This window comes from Bubalus bubalis, chromosome 19, assembly GCF_019923935.1.
Source record: "Bubalus bubalis isolate 160015118507 breed Murrah chromosome 19, NDDB_SH_1, whole genome shotgun sequence".
NCBI lineage: Eukaryota > Metazoa > Chordata > Mammalia > Artiodactyla > Bovidae > Bubalus > Bubalus bubalis.
The window spans coordinates 41,903,633-41,928,604 of NC_059175.1; the positions used below are offsets into that span (position 1 = coordinate 41,903,633).

The following is a 24,972-nucleotide window of genomic DNA, read 5'->3' on the forward strand; positions in this document are numbered from 1 at the left end:
TTCACTCTGGACTCTGGCCAGGGTTTCTTGGTTTCCACCTTAACTAGATTTTCCTGTATTGTATTTTGAACTGTTGGGAAGATGATAGTCTTTACCACAGAAAATGCATGTTTATTTTACTGGTTTGTGGGAAAGAATAGGATAATGTTAATTTCTCTCTTTTTTAAAAATTTATTCCTTCTTAGTTCCTATCATCTCTCAGACAATAACTTATTTTAGGATCTTCTTTTGCATGTCTTCAGACAACACGCAAGTTCCCAGCCTACTCGGGTCACAGTCTGGCTTGTCTCCACCACTTCACAGAGCTTGCCCTTCCGTGGCTTCAGCCATCCTCCTGGTATGAGTCAATGCTCTCTTCTCATCTGGCTGAGTCTGTTTCTTTATTGAAACATTCTCTTCTCTTTGGTTACAGGATAACACTGGCCTCCTCTTCCTGCCACCACTTTGCCAGTTCCCCTATGCTGGCTTCCCTTCTATTGGACCACAGCCATGACCCTTTCCTAGGCTCAGTCCTGGGACCCCTTGCCTAGCTGCATTCTCTGCCTCACTAGTGCCATCCAGTTTCAGCATCTGAAATCCTGTCTGTGTATAGACAACTGCTGTAGTGTTCTTGCCTGGAGAATTTCATGGACAGAGGATCCTGGCAGGCTACAGTCCATGGGGTCGCAAAGAGTTGGAAATGACTAACACACACACGTAGATTTATTACTAACTTTGTTCTTGCCTGTGACAATAGGTTAATATATCTAGCATTTTGCTGGATCTCTCCATTTGGATATTTTATGCACATTTCAAAGTTAGCTTATCTACAAGGCAACTCTTGCTTCTTCCCAAACCGGTTCCCCCTCTTGGTCTTCCCATTGCAGTAAATGGCAGCACTTTTCACCCAGCCACGTGAGCCAGAGTCTGGCACTGCTCTTCATCCTTTTCTTGGTTAGTTTCCTAGTCCCAACTATCAGCACCTCTTTTCTGCTCCATCTTTCAAATGTCTCCCAAATCTGACGGCATCTCTGCCCCTCCTCTGTTACCTCTTCAGCCTGCGCCTCCATCATGTCACATCAGGACCACAGCAGTATCCGCCCCAGTACTTGTCTTTCCTGTGCTCAGTCTCTGCTAAAGGCAGCCAGAGTGGCCTTTAAAAGCCTCAGTTAGATCAGGTCACATCTCTGCTAAACAGAGAGATGGTGACCTGCTTTCATTGAGAGACTCGCAGGTGGAAGGAGGCTTCCATGAGCCACCTTCCTGCCCGTTTCAGCCTTGTACTCCGACATGAGAAACTCAGCTTGTAAGATGCGCCTTCCTCAAAATAATTGAGATATAAATAAAATGCAGTCTCTGCACCGAGGGAGTGTACTCATTTTGATAAGGGACTCAGGTGGGGATTCGTGTGGAGCTCACATTCTGCTAGACCTCGAGGGATGAGTCGGTTTTCAGGGAATCTTGCTGTACAGGGGAGACCTGAAAGCTCCAGGGCAGCACAGAGCTTGGCCTGCACAGAGGCACTGAGTATTGTAGGGGATGCCCTCTTCAGAGAGGACCAGGCATCCTGGAAAAGGATCCAGTGCATTGGTGGGAAAGGATAGCAGTGGTAGAGAACCCACCTGCCAATGCAGGAGACCTAAGAGACGCTAGTTCATCCCTGGGTCGGGAAGATTCCCTGGAGGAGGACACAGCAATCCACCCCAGTATTCTTGCCTGGAGACTCCCATGGACAGAGGGGCCTGGCAGGCTACAGTCCATAGGGTTGCAAAGAGTCGGGCACAACTGAAGCAACTTAGCATGCACACGTGCACTTTTCAGAGAGGACCAGGCAGTTTTGGAAAAGGCCCCAGGGCATTGGTGGAAGAGGATAGCAGACTGAAAAAGTAGGTTAGGCCCATTTTAAGAGACTTTAGACATGAGGTCAAATTCAGAGTTTGGACCTTGGGAAGCTAGAACACGGTGCCAGTGCTGATTTTCCACTATTCTTACTCTAAGAATGCATTCTCCCTTCTCTCGTCCACCTGATAGCAGTGTAGAAAGATTCACAGTTGTTAGGCTGATGTCTCATTACCTTAAGTCTGATTCCCAGGGGACGGAGGCACCAGGGTAGAAAGCCTGAACCCCGTGGTAGGAGGCAGTGCTCTCTCCTCCCTTCCCTCCTAGGCACCCCCCTGGCAGGATGACCATCAGAGCCCTTGATTATGAGGAGTACGTTAGGGTGCTTTGATTACTAAAGGAGCTAACCCTCAGCATCCTTTCCTTTGAGAAGAGAGGGAGGAAATGTAAATGTGGGCTATTTTAAGAGAGCTTTTTAATTCTCCTGTAGGATTAATCACAACGAACGGTTGGAGTTCCTGGGTGATGCTGTCGTTGAATTTCTGACCAGGTAAGTAGGCTTTTCTGCTGTTCCCCAATAATTGCATTTTACAGGCAACATACTTAATACATTACCTTCTTTGTAATTAGCCCAATAAAGCCTTGAAACACAGTGGTTTTGGTCTCTTCTGCAGAACTTAAAAGCTCCATGTCTGTGGCTCTTGCCCTGATAACTTGCACTCACTGATGCTGTAATGAGCAGGATTACAAGATGAAAGGCTAGCGTCTCTGTCCTGTCAAGTTTATGTTCAAGTTGCTACAGCCACGAGAGATCAGCTTGTCTTGGTCTAGATGCTTCAGAGCTTATATTCAATTTGTAAAGAAAGGGATGATATTTTAAAATGTCATTTCATTTTCTGGGATTTGTCTTTGATCCCTTTCTCACTCTTTCTGAACTCAAGGGAAGGAAAGCTTACGAGAATTTTAATAACCAGATTTTTTGGGTGTGTCTAGTGTATATGTGTCTGTATGTTTGTGTGTTTTCTCCCCAGAAGTGTTTTTGGGTCCTTAGTTTGGAGGTAGAGGTAGGAAAGTACATTTTGGTTTTTCAATACTCATAAAATTTCTCTTAAAGGGAGATGACACATGTTGCTCTTGGAACTGTCTCAAGCTATTTTTATTCTCTTTCAATCATTTCTTTTCCCACGAAGGACAAAGTGAGGCAAAAGAACAGTTTTCTCAGCGTGTTCTCACTGGACACAATAGGGCCAAACTAGCTTAGCTGCCCCAATCAACAGTGGGTCTTCGAAACTAGTTTGAGAATTAGGAGAGCGCAGTTACCCTTGTGGTCCGGCCTGGTTTTCCATCAGCCTTCTTCCTAATTCCCAGACTTCCCTGATCAGCAGCCCTGTCTCTGTTTGCCACTTCTGGTTCTGTTCCTGTCCCCATCTGTACTTGTGACAAATGTGCTACCTGGCTGCCCTGCTCAGAGCTCTCCTCAGGGGCCCTTATAACCCAACCCAAGCAAAGCTCTCTGTCTCCAGGCTCACTTTTCAAGTGTTAGATAGGATTGCTCTCAGCAGGATGAATGATTGTTGAGGTCTTCATTGTCATCGTATTTCAGAGAGCTCTTTTTACAGAAGTCAGTGTGAACAGATGAGTGGATGGTTTTGGGGTTTTAGCACGTTCAGATATACTGTGTTTACTGTTCAACCCTTCAGAGACCTTTCAGTTTAGTTCAACCCAGCTGGTATGCACTGCGCAGATATTATGTGTCAGGGCTGTTGTTTTAGACTCAGAACCACATACAGAATATTGTGATATATACTTATCTATGTGCTTTTTTTGGGCAGTGTCCATTTGTACTATCTGTTTCCCAGTCTGGAAGAGGGGGGATTAGCAACCTATCGGACTGCCATCGTTCAGAACCAGCACCTTGCCATGCTAGCAAAGGTACGTCAAGTGTCTGCACTTTATTTGCAGTGAAGTCTACATTCTCTTCTTCAGTCCGTGCATAACTTTGCATTTGAATCAGTAACTCTTTAGGGTATATTAAGGGTTTAATATTTTATTGACAAGGAAGGATTTTTTGTTTATTTGTCTGTTTGGGTTTTAAGGACTCAACCTTATCAGTCCTGTTACCTTAGTGAGGTTCACCAGCAGCTAATGAACTCCGCTGCGAGGTGTCTCGGTAACAGAAGAGGAAAAAATTGACAGACGTGCATGAACAGAGTTAAACATTTGGGGAAAAGGAACGTGAGAGCAGAGCAAAAGAAATGAAAGATTTCATATTTTCCCTCTGTGTAATATTTCTGAATTACATTTGTTTTTAATTTATTTTAACAGACAGAATTATAGCTTTGAATAGAATACTCCAGGCCATTTGTATTCATGGGGGATACTTTACAGATCTTTGAGAATCCCCCCAGATCACAAGTCCTATTAATTAAGATTTTGGTTTTAGGCTGTTTAGCCAGCCACATTGACTTTGCCGAGTGACTGACAGAACCTTTCCTTGATTTAGATTCATGGTAGGCATGTTGCTTGTGTTGTCTCATTTGATCTTCCTGTCTCTCTGCAGTGTCTTGTTATCATAAATCCTAACGGATAGGACCCTGGCGCTGGTTTGGGAATTCAGGATACCAACAGGGGGACCATGGACAAATTGATATTCTCTTTGCCAAGCCATAGCTATCTCATCTGTAGAATGGAGATCTGTTAGCATCTACCACATAGGGTGGTTGTGAGAATTTAAGGAGATTACCATTTGAGTTTTAATGATTCATTTATGAAGTGCTTGGTGCAATGCCTGCTCATAGTAATTACATAAACATATGAATAAATTAGGAGGAGTTAGTTGTTTTTATTGCTGCTGCCACTTATAAATTATATTTATCAATCAATTACATTTTATAGGCCTGTGGGTTTATTCAGTAATGGGGCAATGGTGGCTGTTAAATTCCCGAACATTAGTGATCTGTTGTAAAAGCTTTTGTGAGTTTTCCTTGATTTTTAAGTAATTTCTATTTTTTTCTTCATTTTTGATATAAATGTTGGAATTTGGTAGAAAAGACTAGATAAAACCCATTCTAGTTTTACAACTGACTTCTTAATTTGATCTTGCTAAGGCATTAATTACATTTAATATGCAGTTAATTTTATCCCATGGCTTTTGTGTTAGCAAGAGTGTACTGCTGTATTTTATATAACATCCTCATCGTAACTGTGGTGGTAGGCTTTGACCCAGCTTCAGTGGCATTTGAGAATATAAATAGTGATGCCTTCAGGAAAAACCAACTTGGTTTTTAGGCTCACAATGAATGAAATTCCACAAGTGCTTCAGTGTTTAGTTGACTTAATTGTCAAGATGCTTCCTGATAGCTCACGTGAATGTCTGTTGGAAATACCTTTAATAAGTAGATTGTCGGCACACTCTCCCCCACCTCTCCCTGCCATTGTTTTCTTTAGAGTTTCAGGTATAATGGAATTGCATGATTACTTTTCAAACAATTGTAGGGAGGATGTTTTCAAAATGTGGGAAATGAAAATACAGCACAGTGGGTGCTGTATAGAGCCATGAGTTACAACGGGGGTGGCCATTGGCCATTTCTTCCCTTCAGGGATGTCTGTGTAATCCCCCTCCACCCCAAACCCTGACGTACCCATAGCACTCAACACCCATCTGCTCCGGCAGAAGGCAGGGGTAAACCTTGCCCTTCTCTCTAGACCAGTGGTTCTTAACCCTTTGAGAGGAGAGACTTGATGGAAGAAGAGTTCTGACTCTGAGAAGGTAATAAAAGCTCTAGGTCAGCACTCCAGACAGTGAACATTTTAGCACATGCACACTGGAACATCACTCTCCTTTTTAAAAGTTCCACTAATGCCTTCATGAAAAAATAAGGATATAGAGCCCGGATTATGAGAAGTTAGAAAATTCATAACATTCCAGAATAGTTGTTTATAATATAAAAATGGCTTGCATTCTACTCGAAAAGCAGGGCTCCGGAGATAGCAAGCAATTGGATTTTCCCAGTGAAGTTGTGAAACAAATAAAATTTACATATTCTAGCATAAACTCTTGCACCTGGGGATCAGTTTTTGAAAAAAGGTGCTTTCCCCTCTTGTATTTGTGGTAGTCAAAATTCTCATTTGAGTTTATAATATACTCATGAATTCCTACCAATCCAAAATACTGATAGCATATATGCCCTGTTTTTATTTTATTGTCTCTTTTTCAATGTAAATGAATATGGTTATTTTTAATGTACATACCAGGACACACAATATCTGAGTCGCTGATGAGATTCATGTTGTCCTAGGTTGTTCATTGACTTGTGACTTGTTCCATATTATGTGGCATGTTATTGCTTAGTAGGTATTTATTGAATCGAATTATATGGTAATAGAAACTGATTTATTGTGTGCTTATGCAATGTTTATATCCTTTTCCTTTTATGGAACGAATTATGATTTCCATTTATTCAATCTCAAGAGTTTTGTAAAAACCATTTATACTGTGTCTAGTTCTAAAAGGACTTGATTTGTCCTTTATGATACAATAGGAAAAGAAATAAGTAGGGACTGAAGTCAAAACAAAGAGAAAATATGGGTAAGATAGTAAAATAAAGCCAGAGGTAAATTTATTGTGTCCAGATATGTTCATCAGTCCTATACAGTTTCCAGAATTGCACCATAAATCTGTCTCTAAACTTGTCTGAGGCCAAATAGAAAAAGAAAAAATAATTCATTACAAACAATATTTCCAGAGCCCTTAAGGTAGTTCCAACCCATTGCTCAGATTCTTACTCAGCCTTCAGAAGGATGAGTGTGTGTGGAAACCTCACAAAGGGACACAAGTACAAAAAAATATGGCTCCCCAAATCCAAATCCTTATTAAATATGAAAAAAAAGATTTAGAGAAATAAGCATTTTTAAGTCTTCTGAGAGTCCCCATCTACTCCACCACATAAAAATCTCTTGATTTTTCATACAGTACAAAGACTCAGTACCATATAACTTTGGAATCCAAGAGGTTAACTTTGGGTTGAGTTTGTATCTCTAGACATATTGGGTAAACTCAAAGGCATGGCCTTGTAATAGAGTCTCATTCCAAACTTAGGCTAGTGCTTTTTCTGAACTTGGAGTTGGGCAGATCCGATTTGGTCCATTCTCAACCTACTTGAATCATCAGAGTTCATAGAAGCTTGCTTGGGGAAAAGGTGAAGTTGGTCAGCGCTGAACCGTATGTATGGACTCGTAAAGAATGGTAGATTAAACTTTCACCTAAGGCCAGTTAATTTGTAACTGTACCGCCTAGGAGATGCTGAGTTATAAAAGTTATGATTTTGCCGATATTCTCTTACTTGTGTCATTCTGAATTTTGTAGAAACTTGAACTGGATCGGTTTATGCTTTATGCTCATGGACCTGACCTTTGTAGAGAATCAGACCTTCGGCATGCAATGGCTAATTGTTTTGAAGCATTAATAGGTAATTTCTCTTTTATAGTCTAGTTTTTTGCATGTCTGAAATGTCTGGAGAGCACATAAAATTCAGTGTGAAGCCTTGGGACAAAATTACTTGTTCCCAAAGCTTCACATCATACTGTGAAGTCCCCAGTATGATACCCGCCTCCTTGTATTGTAGTTATTGTGGTTCTCCCGGAGCAGCAGTCACGCTTTCTTTTCTTGAATTTCTTGTATCATGTCATGTACATGCTTAGTATATACTGAACTGAATTGAAGTGAGTTAATATGAGGATGGATTACTTGCCAGATTTGATTCAGGATCACATACATAAATAAGTTGCTGGTTAGGCCCTAATACTTTTTTTTTTAAACAAAATTTGAAGCTATTTTACAGGATTTTCTGCTTTAAACATCTTGAAGACACTGCATATTTAAAAACCCCAGGGCGTGAGTCTCTACAACTATTGTTTATTCACTTAAAGCATGGCTAATGCAGACACTCAGGCTCTTTACTTCCTCAGTTTCTTTTTTACTATAACCAGAATATAATTAGCTGTTTGTACAGGAAAGTTATGAAGAGTTAATTAGCTGGTGATTGCAAGGATGCTTTACAATGAGATGTTAGATTGACAATTCCTTGATTTTTTTTTTTTAGGTAGATGATTTCGTACATTTTATTTTTCAGAGGCCTCTGTACTTCCTTATCAATTTTGCCCTCTTCCTTTGAAAATGAATATAAAAGCTTCCCATTATAGTTTTATGCTGATGATGGTAGCAAGAGAATGTTTAATAATTATCCACAGTCTTTTCACAGCTATGTCTGTTTTGTACAAATATGTCTATTTTCAGAGGGTTTGTCATGTGGAATGACTGCTCTGTAATTTTTTTTCCCCATCATATTTTTGACAGTTACTGTTACAGTTAGCTGCATAGCCAGGCACACGTGGTTCAGTTCCCTCTCGAGTCATTTATCAGTTCTGTGTCTTTGCCAGGTTACTGAATCTCTTTGAACCCCAGTTTTCCCATCTATGACATGGAGATAGTATCACTTAGCTCACAGAGTTGTAACAACCTTAATATCTGATCCTAACTGCAGCAAATCCAGGGCAAAGTTCCATTTCCTTCCCCAGATCACCTACTGTGGACCCCAAACCTATAAATCTTTTCTAATATCTTCTTACTGAGGTGTCCTTAAAGGTGAAGATAAGAATGTGAAAATGCTTTGCAGAGGGCCTAGGGCATAAGTGGGCCCTCAAACCCCTGCTTTTACTAATATCATCATCATCATCACTGTTATAATTATCATTATTACTACCTCTATTGATAAATAATAAATCATCAAAAGCCCAGGTGACTAAGTTTCTATTTTACATGGAAAATAGCGTTTCTGAAGACAGATATGAAAAATATGATTTTAAGAACCACCCTACTCCAGAGTTATTTGATTCCCAGTTAAAATGTTACTATAGTACTAACTGGTTATGATTAGTGGTAAATATGTGTACAGTGCTTAATTATTTCAAAAAATTTTTAAGAATTATTTTTAATTAAAGGTAAAGTTTATCCTACTATTTTATTGGCAGAAGCCTTAATTTATCTGTACTCATATTTTATCTGTGGCCTGAAATATAAACTATAAATATAGAAAAAGAAACAATATTTTCATAAAGTCAAGTACTTGTGTATAGTTCCCTCAGTAATGGTTCATACCCATATCCTTTATGATAGATCATAGTTGGCCTGTTTTTCTTAAAAAATTAGGTTTATATTTTGGTAAATTGAATTTTGTATTTCAGTCTAACTTATAACACAAAGCACAGTTAAAAGAGGGAAAATGCTACCTTTAAAACAATTGCTTCTGATCTGGTCGATTTTTTCCATGAGTGGGTTTTGGCTTGCCTTTTTGCTTTTTATAGAGATATGTAATTTTCTCTGAATATTAATGCAGCCTTCCTTTCGGCGTTCTCTTCTTTTATCTAGGAGCTGTTTACTTGGAGGGAAGCCTGGAGGAAGCCAAGCAGTTATTTGGACGCTTACTCTTTAATGATCCGGTATTTATTTCGACTCATTTGATTTTTCTCAGTTATATATCATTATAGAGAATTTTATATCAATTAGTCTTTGTATTTTAAAGAGCATGTAAGAGAAACAAAAACCCCAGATCTACCCTAGATAGTAAGATTTCAAGCACTTCAAAAATAGCTCTTCAACTCTGTCACAGATGGTTAAGATCTGTGGACATTTACACTAGGACTTTATCCTCTACCCAAAACCCCATCTTTCCTCATAGTCACTTGTAAGTTAAATATGAATACAAATATGGTAGGACCTTGCTTTATTTTAAAGTATCATAAAATTAATTATGATTTTATATTTTATAATCATTGGGTACCTACCCCATGCAGGCTTAGTTGAAGCTATAGTCTTTTGACTTTTCTGTTTATGATTTGTTTTTATGTAAATTATGTAGACTAGATAAATGTATATTTATTTTAGAAAGTCAGTTCATAGGGAGTTTTTGATAGAGCTATGAATAAGAGTATGAAAGTACTTTTTTTAAAAGCAAATTATAATATAAGAAAAAATGATAGATTCTAAAATAGTTTCTGTTGTTACTAAAGTATTAAGCTATTAATATTGCCAGGGCTACCTTTTTAATCCTGCATGTAATAGAGCATACTAGATTCTTTTTGTACCAAAACAAGTCAATTTAACATTTAAAGAGAGAGGCAACTCTGTATTCCAAATTGAAATGTCATTTTAATTGAATGAAATAGCCCTCACGGAGCAATAAAGAACATGGGAAGCCAGTGTTTTAAGCCTTTGTGAAACCTTCAACTTAAGTGGCTGTCAGATGTTATTACTGTATTCCTTAGGATAGTTTAAAAAAAAAAAGAATCAATAGTTTTGAAAAATGGGACCTGGATGATGTTCATATCTGAGGATTTGATTTTCTTTTACCTGTTTTTATACAGATAGGTGATGATTTTATATGTGTGAATTTCCTCCTGATGGGAACATTATCCACCAGTGTTCCATGTCCCCCATTTTGTCTTACAACCTATAAACAAGTATGAATGTTGATTTATACCTGTAACATATGTATTTTAAGTCTTTTTCTCAAATCTTAAAATAACTTTGTTCTGGCCTTTTATCTTTTGTGGGCGATTTCAGCAACCTCGTTACCTTATATCCTCTTCCAGTCTTGCCTCTGTGAGCCCCTCCTCCCTTCAGCCTGTCCCATCTCCAGCTACTCCTGCCCCTATCCCCTATCCACTCTGTTCCTTCCTGATGTATACACAGCTTTCACCCGGTGTTCTTAACAGCCTCAGTTTTGTTTAGATTCTTTTCTCTCTTTAAACCGCTTCTCTCCCACTTGTCTACTTAGCAGGCTTATCTTACATTTCTAGTACCAGGTTCAGTGCTGGCAGGGGCAGTGTTTAATAAATATTTGTTAAAGGAATGAATTGAATAAATGACCAAATGAAAAAGCAGAGTCTGAACATTATCTTATCAGTGGGACAGCTGACATTCAGCTTAGTTTTAGTGTGTCTTTTCTTTTGTGAAATTGAACAGGGCTCAGACACAGCAAAGCAAAGCAGGTCAGAGGGCAGCCCTGGTGGGAAAGCGGTCCCCCTCCGAGAGCGGGTTGTCCACGGTTTTCCCGATTCTGTAAGACCTTGAGGAAGCATGGTGTCCTGTTGATTTGGAAGCTGGCTTTCTCTGTGTCATCTTTCTTTATCAGCCTGGACTGCTTTTTACTTTTTCAGCCCCAGGCAGATTCTGCCAGTTCTGTGTTTTCAGGTCTGTGTGACCCAGCTTACTTGGTACATTCAGAGCTGTTGTTTCCATTCAGCTATCCAATGACCCTCTTAGAAAGACAGCGATTCCTATATAAACTTTCCTAGTCTTCCACTGCCCCTCGCACACCCTCTTTGGTCTTTGCACGTGGGTTCCAGTTTCTCTGACCATGGCCTTTCTTCAGAGCTCCTGAAACTGGAAAAAGTGTCTTTTCAGACTGGCTTCAGGCAGCTTCATGTGGGTGTTCTGCAGACACCTCATCGCAACAGGTTTAGTGTTTGAATTCGTCACCTAAGCCCCTAAATACACTTCTCTCAGTTTATGATGTAAACTGGAAACCTCAGGGTCTTCTTTTGTCCTTAAGCTTTTTCTTCCCATCTTCATTCAGTCACAGACCCCTGGCAGTTCGGCCCCTAGTCTCGGCCATCCTGCTGCTTCAACATTTGTCCTCCTCGTCTCTCACCTGAAATAATTAAGCTGTTGTCATTCCCCACTGCTCTAGTCCATCATTCATGCAGCGTTGCCTTCTTTTTCATGCACAGATTCGATTAGGGTCTTTGCGGCTTAAAATCTTTGGTTTCTTTATTGCCTGCCAAAGCCTGTATTACACAACAGAGCATTTCATAGTTCCCATAATCTGACTCCCACCTACTTTTTCAGTCTCCTTTCTTTCCACTCCCTCTTTGTGCCATTCTAGAAATCACTTTTTAAAATTTTTTAAATTAAAAAGTTTTTTTAGATTTATGGAAAAATTGAGAGGAAGGTCCTGAAATTTCCCATATATTCCCTCCCCCCACACATGCCCAGCCTGCTCCACTATCAACAGCCCCAACCAGAGTGATACATTTGATACAATAGATGAATCTACACTGACACATCATAATCACCCCAAGTCCATAGTTTACCTGAGGGTGTACTCTTGGTTTTGTACATGCTGCGGGTTCAGACATGTATATATATAATGACGGATAGCCATTATTATGGTGTCATGTTTTTTGCTGCCCTAAAATTCTCGGTGTTCTGCTTATTAAGAACTACGCTTTTGTGTGTGTGCACTTTGAGACCTTTTATTTGAGTATGTACCATGCCCTGCTTTTGATCATTTTCCTCTGCTGTACGGAATTCCTCTTATTCTTCAGAATTTAGCTGAAGAGTCCCCTCCTCTTGGAAACTTGATCTGACGCCCCAGGCAGAGTCTTCTCAGCACTTGGAACATACATATTACCATTATAGAACTCGTCATAGTTTATTAAATTGTACTCATTTACACCACCCTTATGGCAGAAAGTAAAAAGCCTCTTGATGAAAGTGAAAGAGGAGAGTGAAAAAGTGGGCTTAAAGCTCAATATTCAGAAAACTAAGATCATGGCATCTGGTCCCATCACTTCACGGCAAATAGATGGGGAAGCAGTGGAAACAGTGTCAGACTTTATTTTTTGGGGCTCCAAAATCACTGCAATGGTGATTTCAGCCATGAAATTAAAAGACGCTTACTCCTTGGAAGGAAAGTTATGACCAACCTAGATAGCATATTTAAAAGCAGAGACATTACTTTGCCAACAAAGGTCTGTCTAGTCAAGGCTATGGTTTTTCCAGTGGTCATGTATGGATGTGAGAGTTGGACTGTGAAGAAAGCTGAGCACCAAAGAATTGATGCTTTTGAAGTGTGGTGTTGGAGAAAACTCTTGAGAGTCCCTTGGACTGCAAGGAGATCCAACCAGTCCATTCTAATGGAGATCAGTCGTGGGTGTTCTTTGGAAGGAATGATGCTAAAGCTGAAAGTCCAGTACTTTGGCCACCTCATGCGAAGAGTTGACTCATTGGAAAAGACTCTGATGCTGGGAGGGATTGGGGGCAGGAGGAGAAGGGGATAACAGAGGATGAGATGGGTGGATGGCATCACTGACTCGATGGACGTGAGTTTGAGTGAACTCCAGGAGTTGGTGATGGACAGGGAGGCCTGGCGTGCTGCAATTCATGGGGTCACAAAGAGTCGGACACGACTGAGCGACTGAACTGAACTGAACCCTTATTCTTCCCCAGTAGGCTCCTTTGAGGACAGAGCTAGTGTCTTATTCAATGTCTTACTTAGCTGACACCTAACAGATGTTCAATAAAAACATGCTGCATGAACTAATGTCCCAACAGTTGATGAACATTTTCCAGAAGAGCAAACTGGAGGTAGAGGCTTTCTCTGAGGTCCCTGGGCTAACAGAAAGCAGAGCTGGAAACCCAGCAAGGTCTGTTCTGTTTCTCTGACACCAGGGTGCGGCAGAGCTGTATCTCAGTGCAGGGTGCAATCAGGGAAATGGATGCCATTGAAACCGGCTAGTTGTGAGGTTTTAAAGCTATTACAACAAGATGGGTGGTAGCAGACATCAAAGGAGAAATCAGTGTTTTTGAGTGAAAAAGACATAGGAGAAAGGAGAAAGATGAATCTCGGAGTCCTTGAGAATCTTCTGCTTTGGAGATTGGAGTTGGTCTGAAGAGATACTTGTTTATCATCATTGTTGATGTACTTGTTGTTAATATTGGCATTTCCTGTGTGCCGCACTGGGTTCAGTGCTTTGAGTACATTGCTCATTGAGGCATCAGAGAACACTCTGAAGTAGGTACTGTGATTATCTTTGTCGACTGCTTGAGGAAAGGTTGGCTTAAGGGAGGTGAAGAAACTGGCCAACAGGGAATCAGGGTTGAATCAGGCAGCCTGTCTCCTCAGCCTACACCTTTTCCTAACACCATCATCACTAGTTGAAGGTAAAAAGTGATGATTTGGTCATTTGGATATGAGGTAAAAGACGCCAATTAAGGCGCTTAGAGTTACGGATGTGTAGCTTGGATGAGAGGTCAGAACTGCAGCAGAGGTGAGCAGATGATTTAAACAGGCAGCAGCTAAAGCAGTGGGGGCGGCGGGCACTCCAGAAGAACAGGTAGTGAGTAGGTCAGGCTCTTGGTGGAAGTTGAGTGCATGTCCGTTTCAGGTATAGCAGGGGGAGAAAAAGCAGTGAGAGAACTTGAGAAAGTCACAGGAAGGGAGTGACATTCAGTGTAATTTATGCTACACAGAATTCCAGGGAAAGGTTATTGAATTGGTTAAGAGAAGTTCTTTAAAAGCTTTAAAAGAACAGTTTGATATTTAAACTTAAAAAAAAAAATTTGCAAAAATAAAATATCAAAAACAAAACCTAGACATATTTTAATATGCAAGATGTACAAAATTATCAGGTATTTTTATTTCCCTTTGTCATCATCTGTATCACATCATAATACATTTTACTATACTTTTCCTCTCCAAAAATTAAAAAAAAAAATTTTTTTTTTCTTAAAAAATTTTGTCATTTATCTCAAAAACCAGTTGTCAAGGCCTGAAAGGAGATTCAGTTAGAGGCTCCCTAGAGTCTAAAACTGAAGGAAAAACACTTTAATCCTGAGGAAGGTCTATTATAAATGCCTCTGGATTTAACTCAGTGGATAAAATAGCATATTAGGATTTTCTACAAAATTAATGCTTTTATTTATTCTCTTATTTCAAGTATACATTTGTAGTGACCCACAGTAAAAGTGTGATCTCACAAATCTAAGAGTTTAGGAACTAGGATATGGGTGTTTTCCACTCCCATGTTAAAGTTACTCAATGATAATGAATTAGTGCCCAAGTAAAGGACCATTCGAGATGAGTTTTAATTCCAAAAGGCACAGGCAATGAACATTTCCGGGGAATGGTAAACTAAAACATATAATTAAAACAGCAGCTTAATCCACTGTATTAGGTTAGGCGAATGTGTAACTTAGTTTTTTTTTTTTTTCCTTTAAAATATTTTTTATTTAGTTTTTAATTACCTAAAAGTGGTACATGTGTCAAATGATATAGAAATGTACACAGGCTGGAAATTTTCCAATCAGCTTCTAACCCCACTCCCTAGAAATAATCACTGTCAATAGTTTGCTGTGGATTTTTCTACATCTGTTTTTATGCAGATATAAAAATGAAATTTTATTTATTCATTCAACGAATATTTATTGGGCACCAAATGTGTGCCAGGCACTATTCTAGGTGCTGGAATCCAGCAATGAGACAAAAAAGAGCAAAAATCTCAGCCCTTGCCGAGTTTAGAGTTCTAGAAGAGGGAGACAGACCACAAACCAATAAAGAAGAAAGTATATCCTGTAGCAAATGGTGTTGAGGGAGTGAAGAACAGGTAAGCAAGGAAATGGAATAGAAAATGCCGAGGTAGGACTTCCCTGGTGATCCAGTGGTTAAGACTCTATGCTTGCAATGCAGGGGGCGCAGGTTTGATCCCTGATCATGCCATGCAGCACAGCCATAAAATAAAAATAAATAAATAAAAAGAAAATGCCAGGGAACGAGGAGGGGTGGGGAGGAAGGTACTCTGCCAAAATGCAGACTATTCTCAGGGGCTGTGGTCATTGAAAAGTGATATTTGGGGAGAGATGTGAAGGGTGGGAGGCACCGGCAGTGAGGACTTCTAGGGGAAGAGCCTCGGGTAAAGCAAACAGTGAGACTAAAACCCCGAGGCACCGAGGAGAAGGCCGGGGTGATGGGAGCTGGGGAAAGGAGGGTGGAGGAAGAAAGTCAGAGCAGAAGCACAGGGCCAGAGCACGTGGGGAGTGGAAACGGTGGTGAGGACTCTGAATCTGAGTAAGAGAAAAACCTGAGAAGGGGTTTTAGCAGAGAGATAACAAGGTTCTGACTTATGTTTGAAAAGGATAACTTTGGCTGCTGTATTAAAAACAGGCTGAAGGTTTGTGTGTGATAAAACAGTAAAAAATATATCAATGCAATTTTAATGTACTGCATATTGTTTTTAACTACAGAGTAGATCATGGCCACCTTCCCATGCTAACAGAGGAGCTGTTGTACTTCTTTTTTTTTTTTTTTTTTTTTGCTTGTGATTTATTTTATTTATTTATTTTTTTAATTTTATTTTATTTTTAAACTTTACATAATTGTATTAGTTTTGCCAAATATCAAAATGAATCCGCCACAGGTATACATGTGTTCCCCATCCTGAACCCTCCTCCCTCCTCCCTCCCCATTCCATCCCTCTGGGTCGTCCCAGTGCACCAGCCCCAAGCATCCAGTATCGTGCATCGAACCTGGACTGGCAACTCGTTTCATACTTGATATTTTACATGTTTCAATGCCATTCTCCCAAATCTTCCCACCTTCTCCCTCTCCCTCTCCCACAGAGTCCATAAGACTGTTCTATACATCAGTGTCTCTTTTGCTGTCTCGTACACAGGGTTATTGTTACCATCTTTCTAAATTCCATATATATGCATTAGTATACTGTATTGGTGTTTTTCTTTCTGGCTTACTTCACTCTGTATAATAGGCTCCAGTTTCATCCACCTCATTAGAAATGATTCAAATGTATTCTTTTTAATGGCTGAGTAATACTCCATTGTGTATATGTACCATAGCTTTCTTATCCATTCATCTGCTGATGGACATCTAGGTTGCTTCCATGTCCTGGCTATTATAAACAGTGCTGCGATGAACATTGGGGTACACGTGTCTCTTTCCCTTCTGGTTTCCTCAGTGTGTATGCCCAGCAGTGGGATTGCTGGGTCATAAGGCAGTTCTATTTCCAGTTTTTTAAGGAATCTCCACACTGTTCTCCATAGTGGCTGTACTAGTTTGCATTCCCACCAACAGTGTAACTTAGTTTTAAAAGGTGTTGTTGACTCCTGGGGGCGGGGGTGGCTCTTTTCCTCCCCAGCTTAATAGGCTAATTAGAGTCACTACAGGCAGTTGGAGTGGTGAAAACACTTTTAAAAAATTCATTTGCCAGCACTATCCAATTTGCAATAAGTGGAGTCAGCATCTGAAATAGTTCAGTATTTCACATAATGGCATTTTATTTAGTACTCTAGAGTGTGTTAAATGACTCCCTCGAGCATTAAAGGCATCACTCCATTTTCCAGGACCTGCGCGAAGTCTGGCTCAATTATCCTCTCCACCCACTCCAGGTAAGTGTGACCTTCCTGTCTGCAGTGAGCTTTGTAACTCCAGGTACTCACGATGCTTCACTTTGCCTTTTGTCCCCTTCTGCTTTTATCCTTTGATTCCCTTCGGTGGCATTATGACTTTAAGCTGGGGTATCAGACTGGAGAACTTTGGAACAAATACTAAAACGAGGCCATGCATTGTGTTTTTGTGGTCTGGGGTGAGGTGGGCGAAGCACTGGGAGTTGCCATCGCTCGAAAGGCAGGAAGAGCTACTTGTGTGGCTGTGGTTTGGTCCCCTCTCTTCCCCAGAATAGTGATACTCAAGACAGAGTATGTTGTCTCCAGTGTGTCTACATGCCTGCTATTATAGGGAAGATAATACGGAAGCAGGTCTGGGCTTATTACAAAGTAGAACAAACACTAAATTAACATTGCTAAATTGTAACCTAATTTGTATCTTAGAAATTCAGAGATTTGACTTCAGTTGCATAAAACATTGTAAATTAAAATTTTAGTAGAGTATAATGACTTTATTCAAGATTTTAGAATTTAAAAGATCTATATATGGTGACACTCTTTCCCCCAGTTGTTTCAAAAATTCTCACTCTTCTTTGCTTTTATTACCATTTTACCTTGGAGACATATATAAATATATACATGTAAATGTATACTCATACATATACATTTTTGTATATATATTATATATATATAATAATCACCACTAGTGGCTGAACTCTCTTATGAGAGGCTTCACAGTAACAAGTGACATTAATTCAGAGTATTTTAGAAGTATTTTATGAATATGAACTAGCCCAAAGTTCCTGAAAATATTCATTTCAGATGTTTTATACTTGCTCTCTGCTAGTGGTTAAAGTACTCCAGTACTCTTGCCTGGAAAATCCCACGGACGGAGGAGCCTGGTAGGCTGCAGTCCATGGGGTCGCTAAGAGTCGGACAGGACTGAGCGACTTCACTTTCACTTTTCACTTTCATGCATTGGAGAAGGAAATGGCAACCCACTCCAGTGTTCTTGCCTGGAGAATCCCAGGGACGGGGGAGCCTGGTGGGCTGCCGTCTATGGGGTCGCACAGAGTCGGACACGACTGAAGAGACTTAGCAGCAGTGGTTAAAGGCTTATTGTTACGTGGAGCAGCTGCCTAGTGGTATTAATATAATCTCCAATGTAAGCTGAATTCAGTTTAATGATGATCATTTACCAAAATAGATTAGCCCCTTGAAAGATACACAGCGGTCAAGTTATTCAATGCAGTGATTCTCAAAAGCTGATCCCCATACCTGCAGCATCTGTGTTACCTGGGAATTACCAGAAAGGCAGATTCCTAGTCCTTATTCCAGTCATACTGAGTGAGAAACTCTGGGTGCAGGACCTTGCCATCTGCTTTTAACAAGTACTGCAAGAGTTTGATGAGTGCTAAAGTTTGAGTCCATCCTAAAGGAGATCAGCCCTGGGTGTTCTTTGGAAGGAATGATGCTAAAGCTGAAAATCCAGTACTTTGGCTACCTCATGCGAAGAGGACTCATTGGAAAAGACTCTGATGCTGGGAGGGATTGAGGGCAGGAGGAGAAGGGGACGGCAGAGGATGAGATCCCTGGATGGCATCACTGTCTCGATGGATGTGAGTTTGAGTGAACTCTGGGAGATGGTGATGGACAGGGAGGCCTGGCGTGCTGCAATTCATGGGGTCGCAAAGAGTCGGACATGACTGAGCGACTGAACTGAACTGAAAGTTTGAGAACTGCTGAGTTACTAGATAGATAGATAGATAGATAGATTCCCTAGGAGTGGTTCTTCAGCTTGCCTCTTCCTTGGAGAGCTAGTATAATACTTAGGATTTTGAACTATCTGTGTATAGTATTTGGCCTTGAAATCTGATAGAAGGTTGGAAAATATTATTTGAGCCTTCTTTAAATATTAGGTTTGTTTGCCATTCTAAGGGATGAGAAAGAAGCTTTCATGTTTTATTGGCATTTCAGAAATTTCTGCCTGTGAGAACAAGAAGTTTACAAAACACTTAGAATTGATAATTACATTTGTAACTAAAAACTGCCTGTGATATTTATTTGTTCCTTCTTGTAGCTTCAAGAGCCAAATACTGATCGACAACTTATTGAGACTTCTCCAGTTCTACAGAAACTTACTGAATTTGAAGATGCAATTGGAGTAATTTTTACACATGTTCGACTTTTGGCAAGAGCATTCACATTGAGAACTGTGGGATTTAACCATCTGACCCTGTGAGTTAGAAATACTCTTGTAGTTCTAACATGACCATTTGGACACACAGTCCCAAACTTTTGCTGTGTGCCCTTTCAAGGAATTGGGGTTTCAAACATATTTCCAGGGAAGTCACATCGTCAGATGGATGAGCAGCCAGACACTGGTGTAGACCAGGGCATGTGCTGTAATCCGGTATTTTTGGTCTCATTGCCATGAATCTTATTTCTTTATAAATTATAAGTGTGAAGGAAGTAAAAATTTTTCCTATGAAGAGACAGGCCAGGTGGTCACAGTCATGATGATTCATAAGTAACACAAAAGTAACATAAAAGCAGCCACAGGAAAAGTATAAATGAATGAACATGCTGTGTCCCAATTAAACCTGATTTACTGAAACAGTCCACAGGGTCACAAAGGGTAGGACACAACTGAGCAACTAACACACACTCATCAGGTTTTCTTCCCCCAAATTAGATATTCACAGTTGTCTTTACACGGAATAAACCAAAGAATCTTGTCATAGATTTTTTTAGTCCTTATCCTGGAATTCAGATTTGAAAACTGGAGTCTATTTTTCAATGAAAAGGTAAAGATTTAGCATAGAAAATTCTTGGATCTTTTTGCTGTATTTTGTCTGTGTAGAGATTGTGCAAGGTTGTTGTCTGTACTATACAGTTGACCCTTAAATCACGTAGGTCTGAACCACGTGGGTCCACTTACACGTGGATATTTTTCTGTAAGTACGTGCTATAGTGCTGCATGGTGTCATTTGGTTGAATCTACAGGTGCAAACCATGGGACAGAGGACTGACTGTAAAGTTAAACTGGATTTTTGACTGCCTGGGGGGTCGCTGCCCCTAACCCCCAGGTTGTTTAAGGATTCAACTGTGTTTTATTTTTCTATTGATTCTCCCCAGCTTCTGCCCAGGTACTATTTACCAGTCTTTCTTTCAGCAGTTGTTTAATCCTTAGATAGTACTCACTTTACTCTCCTTTGAAACTGAACCTATATTGACTCAGATCTCTTCTCAGTTGAGGGGCTTTGGGGAGTTGTATTTAGTTTTGTGCTTTAAGCAAGATGAACACATTGCTTTTTAAAATCATATCTTAAAATTTTTTATTTTAATTTTTTTGAATCTACACATGCTTATTGATCTCTTTACATTGATGTTTTTTTTCCCCCCAGAGGCCACAATCAGAGGATGGAATTCCTTGGTGACTCCATAATGCAGCTGGTAGCAACGGAGTACTTATTCATTCATTTTCCAGATCATCACGAAGGACACTTAACTGTGAGTTTGTGTAAAACCATTTTCTCCAACAAGTTTGCTGTGTAATAGAATGTGAAGATTTGAAGAGCCAGATATATACTTATGTAATTGGTGACTTAGTTCTTGGTGACTTTAGCATATCATATGGTTTTGTTTCATTATGTAAATTGTATGCAAAAACAATATATGATGAGAGCTCATTTTATACTCCTTTATTTAGTGATTGCCTACTCGGTGCAAGACACTGAGTTAGGCTTCATGAGGGGAGCAAATATTACTTGATGCCTGGAGAATCCCAGGGACGGGGGAGCCTGGTGGGCTGCCGTCTATGGGGTCACACAGAGTCGGACACGACTGAAGTGACTTAGTAGTAGTCTGTCCATAAGAAGTTTAAAAACTACTAGAAGAAATTAAAAATGCAAGTTAACAATTACAAATTCTCTCTCTTTCTGTATATATACACATAGGTATATGTGTGTGTGTGTGTATATATGTATAGTTTAAGGTGTGTGTGTATACAGATACATGTACACTATAAAAAGTATAAATAAGTAGCTATAAATACAAGGGAGAACTACGTTAAATATTATACAAGGAAAGTGTGCTGTTTAGGTTAAGTAAGATTTCTTTTGGCTGTGGAGTTTCTAGAAGGCTTCATGGTTATTATGATGTTTGAGCCTTTAAGGATGAGTAGGATTTGGCCATTGGGAATTAATGGGAAGAAGTTTCTTTGCAAAGACATAACGCGCATCAGGACTACTGAAACAAGGGCACAGCATGAAAGATCAGAAACCTAGTTTGGCTGGACCGCGTGGAGTTGAAAGGGACGTTGAGAGAAAACGTTTGATTTATGAACAAAGTGAAATGGTTCCCATTCCTCTCACTTTTGTTTCGTTTTATAAAACTTTATTGAGTTTTTTTATTTGCTGCGTACGGTTTTTACTCTGTGAAACCAATCAATAATAAAACTGGAATGGAGAACAAAACCCGCCTGGAAGTCAGTGATGATGGTCTCCCGGCACAAGGAATAACCTTTGAGAAGTCCCTCTAGGACTGGGCATTGAGAAAGCAAATACCTTACTGGGCAAAGAAAATAATAGACACCGTAAGACATCTTGTGAGTACAGACATTCTTCATTATGCTTGAGGTAAATAATAAGTCTTTCATACTTTGCATCTCTACACGTTCTGTGCATGTTTTGCTTTGAATAGAATTTGATATTATCTTTGCAACTCTGAACCCTGGAAATAGTTTATGTGAGAGACACAGATATTGAATTTAGAGAGAATATGATTATTTGACTATGTTTAGATGTAATTTTTCAGCAGAATTTCTAAACCCAACAAAATACAGTCCTTTCATTCATTCATTGAATGAATATTTATTATGTTTCTACTAAGCCCCATGTATCATTTTGTGGGAAATCAGGAGTACTCTTACTTTTAAAATTAGTTTAAAATTAGCAGTTTAATGACCATTTACAATTAACTGCTTTTGGATTGACAAGAAATTCCTTTTGAATTAATATTAAATTCTTAAGAACATATGAGCATTTACCAGAAATAAACTAGTATGTAGTGTCTTTCTCTGCATCCAGGAATCAATAAATGCTCTGTTCTGTATCTGCCATTAGGGAATAGACTTCATAGCTGTCAGAGTATCTGGTTGGTCTGAGAAATGGCCAGATTAAAGCAAATGGCTTGAAGCAGTCATTCATTTTATGGGCATATAGAGGCCACTGCTGAAAATATGTGACTTCAGTATACACATTTACCCCTGTGCTGCTGCTGCTGCTAAGTCGCTTCAGTCGTGTCCGACTCTGTGCAACCCCATAGATGGCAGCCCACCAGCCTCCGCCATCCCTGGGATTCTCCAGGCAAGAAAACTGGAATGGGTTGCCATTTCGTTCTCCAATGCATGAAAGTGAAGAGTGAAAGTGAAGTCGCTCAGTCGTGTCCAACTCTTAGCGACCCCATGGAGTGCAGCCTACCTGGCTCCTCCATCCATGGGATTTTCCAGGCAAGAGTACTGGAATGGGGTGCCATTGCCTTCTCCAATTTACCCCTGTATTCCCACCAATCAATTGTGAACTCCAGAATTTTGTGGAGGAGGAGGGTATGGATTGACAGATGTATTGCTTCCCTTCTTGGCACTACACACGTGTCCCAACCCCAACGCTGAACAGATTATTGAAACCAGGACTCAGAAAGGCATGAGCCCTGCCCAGGTCTGGATAAAGGTGAAAGCATGACTATGCTGGAGACTCAGTTTTGTGTTCTTTCCAAAGTGACTCCAGTGCCGTAACTAATTTGATCTGAAATATGTTTATCATTGGCCTTGCTCCCTTGAAATTAGAGAATTTGGTAGAGAATTTGGGGATACCTTATTAGAAAGATGTTAACAGATGACAAAATTCTGATATGGAGGGTTTTTTGAACTGTATTCACAGAAGACTTTGGTAGAAATCAGCAGGACCAACAGATCTGCTGGCAAAACAAAGATGATCTAAAATCAGTGAAATACAGATTTTAAAATCTGTATTTTAAATGCTGTGATGCTTTACATTCCTGGTTTTCCTCTCGGCTCTTGAGCTACCCTCTCAGCCTCCTTTGCAGGCTCATCCTATTCTGTAGAGCTGGTGAATATTCCAGGATGCACAAAGCTCACTCCTAGGCATTTCTTACTCTTATAGGCATTCTTTGTAAATATAACATTAGTTTCCTGCTGTAGGCAGACTTCTGAATGGATTTCTTCAATCCTATCTCATTTCTGAGCTTCAGTGTCAGCTGCCTGCTCATCATCTCCGTGTATCCAAGGCTGAACTTGAAATTTGGGTCCTCTTCCAGTTATTTCTTGAGTAATTGAAGGGCACCATCACCCATCCAGTGTAGGCAAGTCAGCAGCCAGGGAATCATCTTTGCTTCCTCCATTCCCTCCAGCATAGACTGTTCACAAGTTTTGACCATGTTACTGCTGGAGTAGCCACCTCAATTCATCACCCAGATCTTCTGCCATCACCTGGACCGGCAGTAGCTTCTGCGCAGCTGTCACAGTGTTACAGGAATATGATTGACAAAGAGATCCGGTTAGAGGCGGTGGCACTTCCTGCACATTGCAAAGGATGGGAATCTTAGGGTTGTGCTTATCCAAAGCAGTAGGCAAGGCAGCCGGTGCAGATTTCTCCCTGAGATGTGTGTTACTATTGGAAAAGCTGGCCTCGCCATTCCTGTGGGCATTTTTGTACTCTCCCACGGGGGATGTTGTCTCAGGTTTCAGGCCTATTGGACTGCATTATGGGTTATGGCTTCCTACACTGACTTTCCTGAATCAGCTCTTTCTCCACACAGGCCAGGTTACCTGCTGCGGCCTGTGGCATCTTCACAATACATCTATTGTGTCCACAGTGGCCATTCATCTTTAGTCCATTTTGGTTGTTCCTCTTCACTTCCCCAACCTCTCAATATTGGAGTGCCCCCATTCTCAGGCCTCGTCTCTTTTCCGTTGACTTCCTCTCCATGAGTCTGAGTATGCCTATACATTACTTCCTGTTTCATGTCTTGAGCCCTTACGTGTCCCCCTAACTCCAAACTCATATGTCTACATATCTGTAGATGTACTTGGTTATACAGATCCACAGAGATCTCTAGATCGATTTCTGTCAGGCAGCTCAAACCTATCATGGCCAAAACAAAACTGATTTCTACCCCCAAACCTTGGTGTTTTCCATATCAGTAAGGACCATTCTGTTCTAGTTGCGCAGGTTAGAAACCTTGGAGTTGTCCTTAACTCTTCTCTGTCTCATGCTAACACCTCCTACCCATTAGCATAGCTTGTTGATTTTACCTTAAAAGTTTGTCTCAAACATGACTACTTTTCACCAGCTTCCTGTTAAACCAACTTGGTCTGGACCATGATTATCTTTACCTTAAATTACAACCATAGCCTCCCAACTGGTACATCTTTCCCCACCCCTCTGTCTGTGTTCAGCACATCATCTTGAGGGGTTGTTTTTAAAGAAACGTCAGATTACAATCTCCTCTGTGCAAAACTTTTTGAGTTGACCTCATCTCAAGGGTAAAAGATAGTGTTGTTACCTACAAGACCCTGTATGACCGGCCTTCCTGCTACCGTCTCTAACTTTTTCTCCTAGACACTTCACTTTAGCCTCTGTGAGACTCCTGCAGGACACTAAGCCGGCCTTTGCCTTGGGGCCTTTGCACATGCTATGGCCATATCCCTCTCCTCTGTTAACATGTCATCACTAGTGAGGCCTTCTTTCATTCACTCTGCTTGAATAGTGGGCTTCCCTGGTGGCTCAGACGGTAAAGCGTCTGCCTGCAATGCGGAAGACCCGGGTTTGATTCCTGGGTCGGGAAGATCCCCTGGAGCAGGAAATGGCAATCCACTCCAGCACTCTTGCCTG

At 40.4% G+C, this 24,972-nt stretch overlaps 1 protein-coding gene across 5 annotated transcripts in view; it reads left to right on the top strand.

Annotated features, from left to right (window-relative positions):
- DROSHA (drosha ribonuclease III) overlaps nt 1–24,972 on the top strand; it is a 124,483-nt gene that overhangs the window by 83,795 nt on the left and 15,716 nt on the right. For all 5 annotated transcript variants that reach the window (XM_025270434.3, XM_025270433.3, XM_006067803.4 and 2 more), the window contains 7 exon segments: nt 2,309–2,368; nt 3,651–3,750; nt 7,184–7,286; nt 9,245–9,315; nt 17,015–17,059; nt 19,137–19,294; nt 20,464–20,569. In XM_025270434.3, the coding sequence (XP_025126219.1) occupies nt 2,309–2,368; nt 3,651–3,750; nt 7,184–7,286; nt 9,245–9,315; nt 17,015–17,059; nt 19,137–19,294; nt 20,464–20,569 (643 nt within the window).